The 19,854-nt window shown below is 43.2% G+C and overlaps 1 protein-coding gene across 3 annotated transcripts in view; it reads left to right on the plus strand.

Moving 5' to 3' along the window:
• Nucleotides 1-19,854, plus strand: part of daam2 (dishevelled associated activator of morphogenesis 2) — a 103,756-nt gene that overhangs the window by 47,375 nt on the left and 36,527 nt on the right. For all 3 annotated transcript variants that reach the window (XM_080512754.1, XM_080512756.1, XM_080512755.1), the window contains exons 3-4: nt 4,692-4,781; nt 14,538-14,612. In XM_080512754.1, the coding sequence (XP_080368880.1) occupies nt 4,692-4,781; nt 14,538-14,612 (165 nt within the window). The remainder of the gene's footprint in view (nt 1-4,691; nt 4,782-14,537; nt 14,613-19,854) is intronic.

Here is a 19,854-nt window from a genome sequence, read left to right on the forward strand (position 1 = left end):
TGGTAAATAGGAACGTTCATCATAATCCTTGGCAGGATTGCAGCACTTTATGCATAAAAAAAAAGCTCTAACTTCAAACGCTCTTCTCACTTTGAAGGATTCCTCCCGAAAGGGATCATTGAGTGTACTTCAAGCTCTGCTCCATTAAAACATGATCAATAAAGTTTTGCATGTTTTGGATTTTGAGGTCACAGTGTTTGCGGGGACACTCAAAGTGGCCTTGACGTGGATCCAAATGGATGAATGTTACATATACAGTACAGATTTATGTTGAGCTCAACTATGCACATTCAGTTTCTTGATTGAGCCACAATTACATTCCATCTATCCACTCCTTCATTCAATTGTCAGTCTCCTCCAGTGTTTTTACAGTAACTGAACTCTGAACGTGTCTTTAGATTGTGGGAATAAGTAAAGAGTACTGGGATGAAACCCATAGGGAAAAATTACATTTGAAGGGGCTTTATCACGTAACTGTTAATAATAAAAGGCGAGGTAATGTACGCCATATACAGTTCATGAGAGATATCAAATACAAGTGCTTACTTGATGGTTAAGATATAAATATTCAATCAATATCTCTTGATTAAACTCGTGATCCTCTTTGCTGGAATGACAGCCATGTGTATAACCATTTACAACCAACTAAACAACCAAAGATAATTATTTTGGAGCCCCATATAATAAAAAATAATGGGCATTATCACATTTTTATTGTCCACCTGAAAGAAGAAATACAGGGTTAAAATAAGGGATTCATTCTGGTTTTGTTCTCACTGCCTGGAGCACACCACCATGGAAACATTCGGAATTTTTTGAAACATGTGGAAATGGAAAAGTCTACCTCAAAATTATCATTGAAATTGAGTCATAACTTTCTCGAATAAAAGGTTTTCTTTGCGCTCTCTTGAAGCTCTGGCCAGACAGGAAACTGTGTGACAGAACAGGTCAGTCAGTCTGCTGCAAAACATGACAGCCGGAGCTCGTGAGTGTGATGCTCTTAAAAAAAAAAAAAAAAAAAACCCAAAAAGAAACATGAAAACGATCAAATTATTCGATCGGTCGATCCAGATGAAATATGAACGAGGGGCTGGGGAGGCCTCAGGTATGTATTTTTCCTTCCGCGAGCAGCAGGTGTAACAATATTAGCTTTGGTTTAATGCGAAATTCCCGGCTGAAACGTGCCGCTGTCGGAAAGTGGGATCACATCAAGGGGAGGTGTTGCGCAGAAAAGTGGAAAGTGGCTGGGTTTTTTTGTTGTGGAAGAGCCAGCGAGGTGCCGCGTGCGTGTTTCCGCCGGTGCTGCCGCGGTTCGTGAGCGGCGGCCATGTGATGTCGATGTGGTATTGGAGCACGTTTACGGCGTGTGGGAAAAGATGAAGATGTAAGGTGGGGGGGGGGGGGGAACGGGAATATTGCATAACTGGAAAGTCCTCTGGCTGGTACGACATGAACATTCTTCCATCCACCAGATGCTCTCATCCCTGACTGTGTCTCTCTCCGTTTTAATTTTTTTTACACTTTCCTTTCTGCTTTTACTGGACCTGACAACGGCTAAATGGAATATGCCACATTTGAAATTCACGAGATGCATTAGCCAGGAGTCCAGCCCCACTGCTCCTTTCCTGTTTTCCGCCTCTTGCTCCCATACTCAACTTTGACTCTCCTCCCTTCACACACCCTTACATAATCCGTGAACAATTTCCAAACTGGACCCTTTTAAAGAGCAGTTAGTGTTTTTTCCTCCGTATTTTCTCTCCGTTTTTACAATGTTGGGCTATCTTGGCATCGTTGTACGTTGAATACATGTGATACGTACAAGTTCAGCAGACACGGTTGCGAGGCAGGGGTCAAATTACAGATGCTCGTTGTTGCTTATATCGATGCATACTTTTTTGAGACGAGTGACCTTGAATGTTGATGCTTCATGCTTGATGAGGCTGATGTTAAATTACTGCTAAGTGCTGTATTTGTTGCAGAAGTGATTTCTCTGTCAGTGTTTCGTTGACGAGACAAATCAAATCACATTCATCCAGAAATGCAACATATGATAAACAAGGAATTTCTGAATTGTGGATCCTGGAAAAAAATTACAAAATCCTCATCATTCCACTCAATACAAGACCCTAAATGTAGCAGGAGTGAGATGGTAAGGAGCATAGAGATTGGTTGCTGGGCTCTGCTCCCATCTGGTTTAGATCCAGGGGTCTCATTCTTACAGATTATTTTTACTTTACTGCCAGTATTAGCTCCTCCGAAGAGCAGCAGCTTTGGGACAGCAGGCCCTTTGACCCAGCGACCAGGCAAAGTGCCAGAAACCAACTGGCTTGCATGATTTGCTTTTACATTCAAGGACATTTGGAGAGAACTGGAAACCTAAATGTGATTAAAAAAAAATGAAGAAGACATTGTGAGGGGGTCGATTGTACTCGTTTCTGGCAGTACCAGCTTTTGGTGAGTGAGAGTTGCTCTTGAGATGAAACATGTCTTCGACCTTCCTTTGTGGTTCTTTATGTGCATCAGACCCCCTTGAAACTCACAACCTTCACATTTTTTCCTTCGTCCCTCTCTCTCTGTCTCTCAAAAAAAAAAAAAAAACCCACAATAATGCTTCTGCTGGTGATCCCAGTGAAAAGACCGTGTGAGAGATGATGTCATTCCTCACAGTGTCAAACACTTGGAATGTGGGCCGCCTCGGTCCACCCCGTCCAGCCGAGTGGATGAAAACAGACCCCCGTGAATGTACTGGCTGGCTTTGAGGGGCCCCACCTCTGTCACTGGTGGCCATCTTCACTTTGGGGGGCCCGGCAGGCTGACGTCATGGTAGCAAAACCATTATGATGAGATTAGTTTTTGCTTCAGCACAAAGCCCTGGTACTATAGCCTCCCATCCTGTGTGTGTGTGTGTGTGTGTGTGTTTTTCTTTTTTCCCCCCCAGTCCTTTTCCAGAACCCCACAGCCTCAGGGACTGTAACCCTCACACTTCACTCTTTCTCTTTCAGTGCACCACTCTTTCTTTCAGTCTGTGTTCCTCCATATATCTGATTGCCTTACTTCAACCCTGATTTACCCGTCCCATGTCTTCCAGGCCTTTTTGCTTTTCGTCCTTGGCACACATAGACTCATTTCCTAGACTCATATGCATTTCAAAAGGTGCAGGAGGCTCCGTGCGCTAAGCTGAGGAATTGAGCGGAGCAGCGGGGTGAATATTAAAACGCTCCTCCGTGGTCAGTGGAGACGGTTCTCAGGCAGACAAGTTTGGACAATTCAATGTCACTTTGTAAGCTCGACTTCTTCAGAGGTCTGTGGCCGCTGCTAGAGTGGGATTAAAAAAAAAACCAAAAAACCCAGCAAGACCTGATTGCAGTGGGGTCAGTCATTACTTTCTCACCCTGGTTGCTGTATTTGAACTGTTGTGGGTTCTCTTAATAACTGTTTCCTGGCTGATTCTGAATTAATATCGTTCATTGTCACTTTATAGTCAAACCCTGTGTCCATAAACAACAGTTAAATATATCATGATGTCACGACTTAACTGACCTTTTCATGTCTGTTTTGCTCTTTGGAGATAATACAGGAGCACACTATTGACATTTTGAGTATCCCCTTCATGATTTGAAAACAAGCTCTGTTGTCTACAAAATACAAATCCGCCATTGAAATTAATTAGTTTGCACAGTACATTTCTGGGGTTTTTATCCCAACATAACACTTAGGATCCCTTTAACGTTTTGGAGTAATAACTCATTGTTTTTGCGTTTTGATTACAGAAACATTTACACGGCAAGTTGTTGCTGCTGTTTCTGTAATGAAACCACGTACACACACAGACTAAAGACGGAGTATTGACAGTTGACTTGTGTTTATTTTGTCGTTCGAAATATATACGTTACGGATTATTTCTTCCTTTAACGACAGGTAAATGCAGGAACAATGTATTAGTAAATGATGAATACATTTTCCTCTGCCAGAGTCTCAAGTGTATATAACAGTCTCGAGTCATCTCTGCCATGGAAAACTCCCAATGATCAGGCCACTATATATATATATGACCGTATATTATCCTTATACAGATTAGGAGTACTATAGGAAGGCAGTTTCATGGACGCTCGCACCGGATCTGGGTAGGCAAAATTAAAACTACCCTGCCAATTTTGGTGACAAAATGATGCACTAAATGGTTAAATCAGGGGTTGAAATAACAAATCAGCAATGATCTGCGATTAGTTTGTATTTGCGAGTGCTTTGAGCTTGGATTATATAGAGAATTGAAGTTGAATACGTAATGTTGATATTTCAATAAATTGTGGGTAAAAAGTAACTAATACTGTGAATAATTGTTGGGAAGTACTTCATTTCAATTGTCAGCACCCTGAAAATTGGCATTTCTGATTCATGTGAATACTTATAAAAGGGAGATGCTCAAATAAATCAACCTTGATTCCAAAAAATGAGAACTGCCCAATAGGAAAGCACTTTTTTATAGAAAAAGTATCACAAGCAGCACTTTGCTGGATGAAGTCCTGTCACAAAAGTCAGCGGCAGCTGGGCACACCAAGTTCCCATATTTTTTGTGTGTGTTTTTTTTAAGTTTTTGACTGAAACGATCCATAATCCAACGCAAATGTGCAGTTAGTGTTCTGTGAAAATTAATACAGTTCACATGTGTAACATAACTCTTGTTGTTTCAGGATGAACTGGACCTGACAGATAAAAACAGGGAGGCCATGTTCGCTCTGCCAGACGAGAAGAAATGGCAGATCTATTGCAGCAAGAAGAAGGTGAGTTGGCCTCCGTCGCACTTCATGCTACATCGGCTCCGATCTCTGGCGCGGCCCTCGGTTGACTGCCTGCCCGGAGCCACAGTTTGGGGCTTTAACTGTCAGCAGAGAATGTTATTGAAGGCAGCCTCTTCCCGTTTTGAATAGCTCGGCCGCACAGTCAGCGTCTCGTTGCTGCGTCGACGTAAACACGTGCACGTTTTTTAACGCTGGAGAGTGTTTATTCTCCGTTTGCAAACCTGTGGACAGACGGACAGACACAACACTGGGGCAGGGCAGGGCGTGGGGGCGGGGGGGGGGGGGGTCGTGACTCCTGCACAGCTTTCCACCATAACACCCCGTTGTAGGCCTCTCTTTCACCCCAATCGCCTCCCCAAAGCATCCCTCGTTCTCCTCGCACCCGTCGGAGTGTCTCTCCACAACAACTCTGGTCTCACTTTGTGGTCAGACCCTCACCACCCCCTCTGCCCCTCCCGCCCCCCCCCCCCCCTACTACCCCTCCTACCCCTCCTCCCCCGGCCTCCTTGCTTTCGGTCCCGTTCAATAGCATATTGAATAAATAGTCATAAACCCTCCCCCGTGTCTCTTTTGCCGGTTTGTTTTTTTGACCGAGGGTTGTGTGTTGGAAGTGCGATGAGGATCAGACCGCTACACTTCCAACCCCCCCCCCCCCCCCCCCTCCCTGCCGCTTTCTGAGGCACGCAGGCCTGGTTTAGCTGACGTGATGCTCTCTGACAACCTTTTTTTTTTTTTAAAGGGAGTAGACGCACCGCTTTGTGTGCATGCTTGACTGTGTGCATGCGTGTGTTTGAATGCACCTGCATGCAGCAAAGTTTGCCCTCGTGTCAAGTTACGAGGAAAAGTGCGAGCGCTGGTGTTTAGAGGGATGTCAAGGCGAGGATGGAAGCTGGAGCACCACAATGCCTCACAGTGAAATGGAATACGGGTAAAAATAACACACAGAGAAGATACAATCTGCCTCCTTATATGTTATGATAACCTCTGAATAGACTGTATCCAACGATATCGGGCTGGAGGAAAAATGTGCATTTGATTCGCATCTGAAGATAAAACTTCATTTTTAATCCAAAATCTGTTATTGAGTTATTGAAAAAAAATTTGGGGGCCGAAATTGTTTGCAGTGCAAACGTAAGACGGGTTCAGAGGTAACGTATATTAGTTTGTTGTCCCTTCTAAATCTCCTGCATTTGGAAAACATTTCCTCTGTGAAGCTCAGGTTAAAAAAAAAAAAAAAAAAGAAATATTAGTTGAGTATCCGGGCCAGGAAATGGAGAGCAAACCCAGGGAAACGGCGAACAGCGGAAAGCCGGAGGAAAATCCAAACAAACCCCTCATTCATGGATGGAGGCGGCATAATGAAGAATGAGGAAGGAAAAAAAAACCCAACAACAACAAGAACCAGAGTGCAATATGAGATAATAACCTGCATGTGTGTGTTTTGAATACGAAGACAGGAAGGAGCGATCGCAGGCCTCACGTGCTCCCGACACACACGCAAACATGAAAATATGAAGGGAACTACGGATTACTGAGACGCACGCCTGCCGCACCGAGGTGCTGAGAACCGCTGCATGACGGCGATGTGAGTGGGAAGCGGAGGACGGCAGAATTACCCTCGTTCCGATCCCCGTCGCCGACGGACACTGGTCCCCTTGTTCTGCCCCCGGCTGGGCGACGGCTCCAGTTGTTGTGGTTGGATAACAGTTGGAGAAAGCCGCTGAGAGCGCGGCCAGGGACAGACTAACTTTGTTCACCTGCAGAACAAGCTGGTCAGTGCGTGCGCTGCAAGACTGCTTCGCCGTTGCCCCTTTTTTTCAGTTTGGGCTCGTCGCCCAAACCGAGGGAGAAAACATTTCTCCCAGCTTCCCGTGCTAATGAAACTCCCACGTGTTTCAAATTGCCTGTTTTTCGCTGCAAGAATGCCAAAAAGGCCACTGGGGCAGCATTTTATACATCATCTGACATTCAGCCTTTGGGGGAAGCATTTTGGTTTTTACTTTTCTTTGAGCGGTCATCTTTGAGAATGCTATACAGCAATTAGACATCAGCGTCGGTATCTTGATGACTGTGGAGCAGATGGCCAAATGGAAAAATGGAAAAAATGTCAGAAGCTGAAAAAGATTTCAGCTTTTGACATTTGTGACTTTTGGATGGCATTCTGGCATCTGAAAGCCTGCCGATACAGTGTCTGGTGGTTGTAATTTGACACCTGCATCGTCCCTTGCTCGTTGCTGTGTGTTGAAGCGTTTGGACGGATAAATGTGGCCTGGATTTATGTTCAGTTATTTCTCGATTGACCACAACTTCCACACAACAAAGAATCAAGTGGTTGTAATTTGACACCAGCTTCATTAATAGCATAAGTATAATAGGGGAATACATGCGCCACGTTTTCTAGATTTGTGACGCGATACAGCATTCAATGGTTTTAATTTGACACCAGCTCTGGCTTTAATAGATAATATATATAAACTAAATTTGACACGAGCCAACACCACAAACCCAGACCGGGTGGTGGAAAAACCTATTTACGAGCTGTACGATGTTGCTTTTCATTATATATGCATGTACATGGGTCATAAATGCTGGCTATGTCTTTGTAGCGTTCTCCCAATTGAAAAACATACCAACACACTGAAGTAGGAAGCACAACATCCACGCTCATTTAAGTGCCACTGCGGTTTCCCAAAAGTTCTAAGAAAACATCTGGGTCTTCAGCTTTGGTGGTCGTAAACTGTCTTTTCCTCCGAGCACGACTGAGGCCAACGTTCATGTTGTGCCAACGCAATAAGTTGGCAATAATAACCTTGCATAGGTTCAGCGCTTTAGGTCTTGAATAGCTTTTGCTGGTGGTTTTTATCAGACTATTGACCCCGTTGAGATGCCAGACAGCAGTGACGTAAGGGAATTAGTATGAATTTGATCTCTGCGTATCATGACTAACAAGAACATCTTGCTGAGCCCGTGAGGCTTTACATAACCCGGCTCTATCTCGACTTCTGATCTCAGCCGCCCGGTCAGCTACAGCCGGGGGGATAGAACAGTATAGGCAGCGTGACGTTACAGCAATGGCTGAAATGGACATGGCGTGTGTAAATATCTAACGTTTCGCATTCCTGCCTGTGATTGAGAGTGTGTATGTGTGTATATTTTTGCGTGCATGTTTGTTTTTCGCAACCCTGACTTGCATCCAGCCGCCCCCAGGTAGGGAACACGATGTAACATGTAATAGCTACTAATAATCATTGAGTGTTGAGCCAAACATGATCTCCCAAATCCCATTAGACACACACACACACATACACAATGTTTTGATCCTATTATATACCGACAGTGATAAAACGCACGTCGATTCGGTATTTAGTTTTACCAAAATCATTCAGACAACATGTTATCCCCAGAAACGATGCTGTTCTGAGAATCCCGCTACTCGCCGTCCTGTAACCACAGTTTGCAGCATGCCCTCGCTCATTAGCCGCACGTGTTTGATCTTCTCTTCTCGACGCGTGACCCCTGGTGAGGATTTCTGCTCAAGTATGTGTGAAAACATACTTTTAAAGTCAGCTACCTGAAAGAGATAACAAGTGTTGCGTAATCGTGCAGAATTCAATATCCTGTCCATTTCCTGCCTCTCGAGGTGAGACTCTATATCCTGGCTTTCGTAGATAAATATTCCCCATGGACAGATTGGCTTTGTGGAATGTTGGACAACCCCCCCCCCCCCCTCCTCATTCCACAGACGGGAACATATTGTGGTGACAGCTGAAGCGGAGAATATGGAGGAAATATTGACTAAAATGACGACTAATGCATCTGAGCATCAGGCTGCAACAAAGTGCTATTGTTGGTCGATGTGTTGATTTCACTGCTGTGCTAAATGGGAGTCAATGTGACTAAGGATTGATCCATGCTTTTGGTCATTCTGAGGTGGATTACCCCAACCAGTGATGATGGCTATGAATAAAAAAGATGCATTCTGAGGTCACGTTCCTTTTTAAGAAGTTATCCTCGGACTGAATTTCTTCAAATATGGTATATTGATTAGATTATTATAGCTAAAGGGCAACAACCAAGATCCCAGTGACTGGACATGTCTCATTGAGGACACCATTCATTTGATTTTATCAAAATTTCCTATAATCATCTCAGCCAAAGATCAACATAATGTTAAATACTTTTTGTCTCGCTTTATTACATATGATAAGTAACACATATTGGTTTCTCAGTTTGCCTTGTGCTCATCATGAGGTTAAAAAAACAAAACAAGGAAGTAGAAAAGAGAGAACTCTTAAGAACTGACTTTCAAGTCTGCTTCAAATTGAAGTTGAGTGTTTGATTGCTCATGGCTCCACATGCAGTAATAATGTTGCACTCGTCAATCTCTTTTCACGTAATGAATGTCATTGAAATATCTCATTTCAGGTCAGTTGCAAAATGAATCGGACTAATAAACCATTGTGTTTAGATTACAAACACAAGTGATTACAAATTAGCAAAATGTAGGGTTCAAGCAATCATTTGCTATTACTCTATAACAAAGGTGTCAAGCTTTAAGAAAGCTGGCCTGCAAGAGGCTCCAATCCGGAGGGCCAAACTGCCGAGCAAATTGTAAAAATTTCAAAGAAAACATATATTTCTTTAATACATTTACGAGTTTGTAAAAACATACATAATACAACAGCTTTAGGAGACATTTTTTTTTTTTTTTTTGACATTTCACAAGAAGTTTTCATTAAAATTGACCTTACACTGAGATTATACAAATTTTTGCGTATAATTGTTTGGTAGATATTAACATTTTCATCATCTATATGCTGTGTAAGAACAAAGAAAAACATTAAAGTTTATATTTGAAGGTTATTATAGCACTGTTTTACTAGTCCGGCCCACTTGAGATGAAATTGAGCTGTTTGTGACCCTTGGGGGGGAAAACAGATGTTTGACATCCCTGATGTACAACAGTAATATTTCAGCCAATCAATAGTATAAAACCTAAATATATTTCAATCACTTGAGCTGGTTACCGGTTTTCCTCTTGGTTTTGTTTGACCTCGAACAGAGAAACACTAGATTTCAAGTATAGTACTTTTCAGACAACGCTCATCTCAAATAACTTAAATATTTTCCATTTTGAAGCAGGATTTTCTTGCAATGATGCTTCGTTTTGCTTATAGAGATTCTTATGAAGCAATCCCCATCTCTAAATGTGGTTTCCACTGCTTGCTGCTTACAAGAGTCCCCACATGACAGCCAGGGTCCCCCCGGGCCTCTCTGAGCACATGGGAACAGAGTGTGAGACGCCTGACAAGCAAACCCCATCGCCGGAGAAACTAGAGTCCCCGTGGAAACATGTGAACGATTCTCTCACGGCCTGATGTATAGATTCTGGCTCAGAGTAGTTACACTCCAGTGAGTGACTGCGCCGGGTTTGCTGCCAAAGCCCAATGAAGAAAAAAAAAAAAAAAAAACTCCAAAACAAAACGTCCGCCGTCTGATCTTTGTTGTACGGAACATCCTAATATGTGCGCAGTTCAGTCATTTCCATGCACAGCTTGACGCTATCAGACGGAGGGATCGGCACGGCGGCTTGGCGCGTGGTGTTATTTCTCCCGGGCTCCTGTTCGGATTCAAGCTCGCAGTCGAAACTTCCCGTGACACTTCAAAGTGCTTCGGCTTCGACTGTGGCCAGTCGAATATTTGGAATTCTACCCCCTGTTGCTCCTGAAGGCTTTGACTGGAGAGACGCATATGTGTGCAGGCTTCTCTGTCAACCGTGAGCTTTATTATCGTAGCCGGTGAGACTGGAGTCTCTGAGACGGCTTGTTACGCGACAACGGCAGAACCCGAATATGTAATTTCAACCTACTCTTTCAACAGGTGCCTCTGCAAACACAATGACCTGCCAAACACACGGTGGTGGGGAGGGGTAATTCTTAAACGCTGGCCTCGAGTCTAGTATTTGCGTCTTTGGAGAAACAATATATTCCTCAACAGATGTCTGTAATATGAGGAGCACCTTACAGATACGTATACCTGATACACAGTTGGGGATTCCTGTCTCTAAAACCTCAGGATTGTAAATCACACTTGATGTCACCAGACATGAGGAATGTGTGAGTGTAAGTGCGTTGCAAACGTGTAATTGCCGCGACAGAATGACAAGGTCAGGCCTTTAAACTGCTGTAGCCGAACATCAACTGGAACGCCTCAGCAGAAGAGAAAACACTTAATAGACGTATATGGAATGTAATGGGCACTTGAATACAAACTACGTAGTCATCGAGACAAATACAGTCCTTGGGCAAAGTGCTGACACCGGACTTATGTTTTTCATCTGCACATTACAGAGTCTGGCTTCTTATCGCGGCGCGTTAATACCGGCCATCAATCGTGATTACCTCACGGAATGGGTTTGATGGAGCCAGCAGCACTCGCAAACCAACTCGCCATCGCTTCATCTCTGAGAAATGCCATTAAAAAGCGGCAGTAATCCAGCAAGTGTGTGTGTGGTGATATGACCAGGACTCCCAAAACAAACCCCGTGCTGTTCGTGTGTCCCATAACACGAAGGAAAATTACAGTACTTTACTCCAGCCCGTGAAAAACTGCCAAAATAAACGCTGCGTTTGGAATGGGCATGTTTCAAGAGGGCGTGTCGGCGGGCCGAGTGAGTCTGGAGGGGTCAGAGAGGGGCAGTTAAGTTGTTAATCTTAGCGTCGGGATCTGTCTGGCATCGCGCGCCGAGCGTGTCGGCAACAGAGTGGGGAGGACGGACAGCTTGAAAATACAGGCGGAGCTGCACAGTGTGCTCCATTGTTTTTTTACTTCTTTCTTTTTTTTTTTTACTTTAGCTCTTTGGCTCGGACTGGCATGTTGGCAAAGAGGGTTTGAGATCAGAAACAATAGCCATTATGGGGGACTGAAGTCCACCTCCACCAACCTTAAACCCAGTGTCAACAGGCTGTAGGGTCGCTGCACGAGTACCTGCGTTTGAATAAGAAATTCACTATTTCTTTTAATATCCACGTTCGAAGGCAATCAAATAAGGTTTTATGTTGCTTCAGACTGTTCCCAGAGATGACTTTATGTAGTTTAATAAACAAAAACAAACATCGAAGCTTTTAGCTGTCTGGAACCAACATCCAAATAGCAGAATTTTCAATATGGAGAGATTTGGTGGCTTCAAATATTAAACAGGAAGGAACTCGGAAACCGGTGATGAGCTCTTGCCTCAGCATGGATGCCCTTGAACTAAATGTAGTGGTAAAATGTGCAGTATATAATAAGGACAGGCTTCCATTTCTTGAAAAACAAAACGGAAAACAATGACATATTGAACAAAACAGGAAATGGCTTTCAAGATACAGTCCACGTGCACAAAACTACCGGCCCTTTAAGAAATATTGGTCTAATGCAAAGTGTTTACACTAATTTGACATCCTTACTGAATGCTATACAAGAATTATTGTGAGTCAGGTTGTTTTTTTTACATTTAAGACCAGAATCACCAAAAGAATGAAAGAAACGAATCAACCTTGAAGTACACATAAAAATTGCAATAATGCAAAGAACATAAATATGTATGTGATGATCTGTTTTAAATTCCCAGAATTATTATTGGTCTTGCATAGAATTCTTTCCGCTAAGTCCTGCCCTAGGCAGTTTTGTGCTGTTTTTATTGGTTTTAGTGTCTTTATGTTCAAGAAATCTGAACCTCTGCAATGTCTCTTGCCTGTAATTTGGCATTAGCACTCAATAAATGACATTGGAAGAGCAAAGCAAAGACTTTTGGAACCCTCACCCTGCTGTCTCACCACATTTCTAGAAAAAAAAAAAACCTCCCTCAAAAAAACAAACTTGTTTTTTACAGTTTCAGACTGACATTTCACATCAGCTCTTTAATTTTTCACATATGCTGAAGTTTAACTTGTGCTTATAGATTCTTACAAACAGTTTTCAAACTATTCAATTTTGGATCGTTGTCTAATAGTCGAACTTTCCAACTCTGGCTAGCAAACACACACGGTAACAAGAACAACAATAATGTACCACAAGCACTCTAAACCCAGGCTAAGCACGACCAGATGTGCCCAGGAACATGCTTTGTATTCCTCTGGGCCTTGCTTACTTGTGGCATCGCGCTCCTCCCGGATTGGCCGGGACAAATTGATCACAGGCAGGGTTATTTGCAAACTATCGTGCAGCACACTCCCCTCCTCGGGGCACGCTCTCAATCTCTGTCGTTTGCGCCGGGACGGATGAAAAGCCTTGAGTGAACAGTTTGAAATGTTGTGACCCAATTACAATGGACTGGGCTGCCCCATCGACTCGCGCTTTAGTCTCGGCGTGGAAGCTGAGGTGTGGAGCCGAGGTGAGGTTTGGATGGTGAATCTGGTGCAAAGTGTGTGACATCGCTCGGTGGATGTGATGAACAGTGTGATTTGGTCTCAAACCCCGAAGCACTTCTGAAGCTGAAACGCAGGAAATTCACAAAAATGCTCAAAGAAAATGCTCAAAAAAAAAAAAAAAGGTTTTGGCTTTTAGCTTCATTGGTTTATTTTTCCAAGCCATCAATTTGTTTACAAACACGTGTTGTATTAGAATTGAGCTTGGTCAAAAATGTATCATTGGTTAAATGAACTGTTTCGTCATTACTTGTTTTTTTTGTCATGCCAACGTTTTGCAAGCTCATCGATATCATTTCAAGTTGAACCAATGTTTACATTTTTCTATTTCACACCAGGTTTCAAGAGATAAATGAATGAAGGAAAGTCGCATGTGATGGTTTCAGTTCTAAAATCTCATGTTTAGATTAGTTTGATTCAATCTTAAGCAATGTGAGTCTCTAGATATGTCTACGTTTTGACTGTCGGAAACTGTTGCCACTACCAAAAATATTGTAATAATGCAAATTCAGTAATAGTGTGCTATGATTTTACTGATTCGGCAAACCGTTTCTGCAAAAAGCTGCAAAAAATTGGATGGGATTTTGGTGACAAACACAAAATGGAGAGGGTACTGGTCATCAGCAGGCACAGATAAAATCTCCGGATTTTCCTCGTCTCCTCACTTATTTTTTTTCCATCCATCCTGTCATAATCACTGTCGCCACTAGGAGGCTACCCATCTCAGAACTGTCCCCTCATGTTAGCATTCAACATATCCAATTCCATCTCGCTGAAACGGAGGATGCCAGCATCTTACCCCAAGGGACGGGAGCGATACGAGAGATAATGACCGCTCCCGTCAACCCCTCGCTGCAAACGTCAACAGAAAGTGACATTTGCACAATAGACGTGTCACTCGATACTGATTGGTGAGCTCAGAAACGAAACCAAACGAATCTTTGCAAATCAAGAAGACGGCACACATGAACATAACATGGGACTGAATAAATAAACGGAGGATAAATGCCCATTAAGTCTGATTACGCTGCGCGTCTGTATCGGTCTCCTTGAAGAGCTCAGTGGGAGCCGTCATGACTCGGCGTGTTGCTCCGGACAGCGAAGCCAACTGGCCGACGCTCAGCGAATAAACACGGGGCTGAATGTTTGCATCCTGTTGAATGTGATGCAAACTTTTCTTTGTGTGTTAGTAGAGAAAAACAAAAAATAGACAAGCAAATTGTATTTCGTCACGCTTATTTTTTTCGGACTGTAAATCACCGCGGCTCAACTGGAACGTTTTCTAAGTGGTTCTGTCGGTTTGACGCCTTCTATTTGTGTCCATGTGCAGGAGCAAGAGGACCCCAACAAGCTGGCCACCAGCTGGCCCGACTACTACATCGACCGCATCAACTCCATGGCAGCTGTAAGTCCAACTCATTTTCTACTTCCGTGTCCGTCCGCGTGTCGGAAATTCATCTTTAAAGCTCTGCATGAATGTGGAGGAAAACTTGGTACCCGAGAGATTGTGTTTTCAGATTGACCATTCGGGAATTTTACAAGGATACCTCCAAACAATATGTGAATCAAGCCTAAATAGTGACTCTGTCTTGAAGGTTAACTGATTAAACGTTGCTTGCTGTAATGTTTTCAACAATACATGCCTTGTATTACTTTATTAATAAAAAAATCATCCTTGTTTATTCGGACACACGGATGGATTGGTATCCGATTTTGAACTAGACATTACATTATACTCATCATATTTTCAATGTTGAGAGCAACATGTTTTTTTTAGAAAAGTTGCATTTTCCCCATCTACACGGACTCTGAGCGTTTTTTTTAAAGAATAGTTGAGTTTTCCTTGTTTACATGGAGACAGAGTCAGACCACCTTAGAAGCCCTTTTTCAGTGACATCATATAAATGGACAGCCAATGTAATGACAACGTGGACACACTTTATCACATCTCCTGAACAAATGTGTCAACGTCTGTGTATGAACTAGTGGTGGTGAGTTTCTAGTTAGTACGATGTCTGTTTGAGGACATCGTGTTTCCTTTCTACTCAGTCCAGACTTAAACATTTGCTAAAACTAATCAAATGACATGAATAAAGCTACATCTCTATTTAGTGTATTTTGCTTTTGTGGAAAAGTTGCAATCAAACCCTGATAAACTGTTGCTCTATAACATATATAACATTTTGTACTGCATCCTTCTGGTGCAGCCATGTACTGCTTGGGGAATCCGAGATAGTTGACTGGAACAATAGAAAAACACTCAAAGATGCGTTCATTTGGAAACTCCTCCGTCTGAAATCGGTGCTATTAGACAGGATGGCGATAGCTTGAGCTTGCCAATTTAAGCACGTGTAGCCAGAGCGCAGTATGAGATGACAGAATATCTTATCTGTGGTGAAGGTACAATTTGTAAACTTTTTAAATAGAAATGTCCTAAAATAACAAAAACGGACAGAAGAGTCTGGACGGACAAAATAAATGTAATTTGCAGCTCTGCCGGTTGGCCAAGGCGCTCAACCGGCAACCTTGGTCCTGACTGTAACAACACGCAGGCTATAACTGAGCTCGCCCGGAACGCCTGACTGGAGGCTTCTAGGAGGGTCACCGTTCACTCAGTCATTCTTTCCCAGACATCTCTCCCCCTGTTGGCTGGCTTTTTATCGTCTCCCCGCTGGCTGCTTGTTGTATTCACACGATCGCATTCCTTCGCCGTGACCCCGGCGTTCACACACGCTGCGATGACAAACAGCCCGTTTAGATACTCAGCGGCCGAGTCAGTGGGAATGACTGGCGGAGACGCGGAGCGAAGCCAAGATGACAATATTCATTATCTCGTGTCGGCGCGGCTGCCAATGAAAACGGCAGGACACCGTGGCGGACCTCTCTTGTGCTGCGATGTCTGTGTCATTTCAGACGTGCCTGCCGCTCCGCGGCGTTCTCATCTCTGACACACACTCAGCCGCTGGCCAGTTTGGGCTTCTGACCTCTGCTAACCCCCCCCCCCCCAGAAGTTGGCTCCTGAATGTTTAGAGATCATAAAACACACTTACTCTTAATATTAGCATGCAGTTTATAGAGTGGAGCATTCCTTTCAGTTGATTTGTTGTTGTTGATTTTCTTTCTTTACCAGCGACCCGGTCCAACATAAAATACATTTACAAGTGTTTTTGGACTGCAGATTAGAATAAACAGGCCAGTTATAAATGACCAAGACCACCAAAGACATAGACCCCCCCCCCCCCCGGCCCCCCCCCAAAAAAGAACCGTATAATATCTGTTTATTGGCATGTTGTTTGTTTTGCTGGCAGAAATGAATATAGCAACAACCCAGGTTGGACGCTGCTATTTTTTACAGCTGTTTTTGTTTACCAGGCTCCAGTCGAGAAGGAAAGTAGAAGGAGCCGCTGTTGAGCACCGCAACACTGGTACCTGAGCTCAGTGTTGAAGTCTGGAGAAACAATTTTACTGTCAGTCTCCTAAAGGCTCAGACAGCACACACACACACACACACACACTTTTAAGTATAGTGAGGAGTGCTGATTTGTGAGTTGCCAAATATTCAGACTCTGCTTGGATTGTAAGCGGTGCCTCTCTGCTATTAAGTGTCAGACAAGCTGTCAGAGTTATGTTTCAATATCTTCTGCAAAACACACCGGACCTTTGCAAGTCATTTGTCTCTTAAACGTTTAAAACAGGCTATTGCTGCGCCGAAAACGACCGTACGCGTTGATTTTGTCATGTTTTGAAGAGGATAGTGTGGATGGATCGTGAACAGGAGTGTAACGTTAATGTGCCAAACTAGAAAACTTTAAAGATCTGTTTTACTTCATGTCTGACATAAATATTCTTTCAGAAGGATGAACTGTCTAAATAACAGAAATGGTTCCATAAGTCACTCATGTTCAGTTCTTTGTTTGAACTCCATGGCCTTAAAATTCAAAAGAAACCCAAAACATAAGACCAAAATACCCCCAAATAAAACTCCACATGCTTTTCTTTTACCAATTACAATCTGCTCTTTCAGGCAGCTTTTTTTTTTTTAATACTAGAGTCTGTTACACATGGAAAATATGCTCTTTCTGTTAAACATGCACCTTGTTGCTTATAAAGTGATATAGCCGTGACTTTTACACTCCGGTGATTCAAAACTTTGTGAAGTGAGAGAGGCTTGAATTATGATGTAATTTTTTTATCAGAACTTCTTTAACAGTTGGTATCCTGTACCGCAAATATTATATTTCCACAGTGCAATGAATGAATTCTATTGGTCAAATTAAGATGTGATGGCACCAACAGAGAAAAACTAGTCCTTAAACAGATCTTTCATTGGAAAGTAGTGAATAGTTCCACAAACACAAAGAGGATAAATAGTCTTCAGCAAATACATTTACAAAGCAAGGAAGTGAAGTTATATTATACGACTGGCCTCGGTGCAGACTAAGGTTTTAAGACCCTCTAATCCAATTTTTGCAGTCTCTTTGTTACACAACTAGTCTCTTGTTCAAGCTCTCCTCTCGGCCACGTTTTCCACCGCAGATCATGCCAACTTCTTTTTCCCTTCGCTATCCGTCTCCTATTTGCTCCAGACAGCATCTTCACAAGAGAGCACTTGAAAAGTTTGGAGTTGCTCTGCTCCGTCCATGACTTCATGTCTTGGCTCCCAGGCGGGCTCACCAGGGAGAGCCCCCTTCCACAGTAGCTGAGTTATTGGATGATCTCATTTTTTTTTTGCCTTGCCTTGCTTGCCGCCCAAAGATTACTGTACAAAGCAGCATCTTGATGTTCATTCATAAGAAATAATGAAACGAGTCACATTGGAGGTTGCTCGTCGGATACGAGGGCGATGATTTAGACTCCTGTGTGACTGTGGCAGGAGTTTTCTTTGTCACAAAGAGCTTCCATCATTCATAACTGTTTATCAGATAAAGAGGTTTGTCAGTGGAGCAAAAAGACGAGAGTTGATAGGTTTGTGTCACGTTGTACTGTTAATGTGTTTGTACATGAAGGAGATATTCTGTTTACAGTCCACATGCTACTTTACACTAGTCTTTAGTTTTGAACATCGACTACAGACTCCAGTATTTAAGTACAAAACCTCCACATTAAACTCAACTTAGGCACTTGCATGCTCAATATATATGGTAACTTTTTTCAAACGGCTGCAGTAAAAGTCAACTCCTGGAAAAAAAAAATAGTGCTTTAACTTTTTAATTAAACCTACAACACCGTGTTTCTTTCATTCGAACACAGAAGAGGCTTATGTTCTGAAGCCTGTTCTGTGTTAATGCTAAAAAGAGCAAATGCTAATCCCTGCTACTTTAAATCCATCCATTTAGAGGTTTTTCCACACCTTCAGCAGTACGTGACGGGAAACTTTCCAACTATGTGCTAACAGCGTGAAACAAAGTCTTATTATTGAGTGTCACATTAGGTAGAACCATGGTAGCGAGCTTGTGTTTTGTTAGCTCTCGTCTGTTGCCTTAATCGGACTTGACAATGTTGAGGGGGGAAAAAAAAAGGAAAAGATAAAGTTGTTTGTCTTCATTTGTGTCAAACTAATTCTTTTTCACTTCAGGGATCCACATGGTCCAAATTAGGATTTCGATGAGCAGCGCTCATCACCGGGTTAACAATGTACCGGTGACTAGCTTGAAGGCATGGCTGCTTTGGAGGTGGTGGTGGGAGGGTAGGGGGGGGGCACTTCCCATAATAAAGACTAAGGGAAACACTGTTGGCTGGGTTACCAACGGACTATAATCGTATCCTTATGTGCATGTTGGCCGCAGGTACGACCCAGCTTACAAAGAGCAGATGTAAGGAAGGAGCCATTTGGCTAGACTCATTGACACAATGAACTGGCCCGCAGCACCACCAAATCATTCACTCTCTCCAACACTTGTTGTGTCCAACTTCCCATTGACGATGAACATATCCATTGAGAGCAACAGGAGCCAGGACCTTCACTTCTTGGCACGTGCTTCCCTGAACCATCTGGGCTTGAGGCTAAGTAGGCAAGATGGATGTTTTGACTGTATTGTTTCTAGATTAAACACACTCTCGCGCACCGGACAGACCAAGGCCGTTGCCGAGTAGTCAAACGTGGAGACGGGCTTTGACTTGTAGCGGTAGCGTAAGCGCTGTCAGTCCTCAACCCATGAGGTCATGCTTTTCAATATTTACACTCAACCTGACCCTGGTGACCTGATTTGAGGACTGCAAAGGAGGTTCACCATCTCTCAACAGCTGTTTTTTTTTTTTTTTGGCGAATTAATAAGCACCGCTATGGCTTGATTGAACCTTATAACACTTGGCAGAGAGCTGCTATGGAAGACGCCTTCAAAGGCTGAACAGGAGCCCTGTGGCTTTGACTAATGGGAGTGCAGCAGCGCTTTCATGTTGCTGACGCAAGCCCGAAACTGAAGTAGATATACGTGTTAACACCACCGCAGGTCGGTTTACAGTATTTGTTGTTGTGCCTGATTAGAGCTAATTGTCTGCCTGATTAATTTTGGCGTGTGTTACAACTCCAAACAGAAGAGGACATCGGAAGAGGGTCAGTTTCCAACCCGTTTGATTCTGTTCACAGCCTGTTAACCGTGATGTTGATCATTGGAGCTGCTCAGAGTGACGTGCATAAACGCCCTCAC

This window comes from Blennius ocellaris (assembly GCF_963422515.1).
Source record: "Blennius ocellaris genome assembly, chromosome: 17".
NCBI lineage: Eukaryota > Metazoa > Chordata > Actinopteri > Blenniiformes > Blenniidae > Blennius > Blennius ocellaris.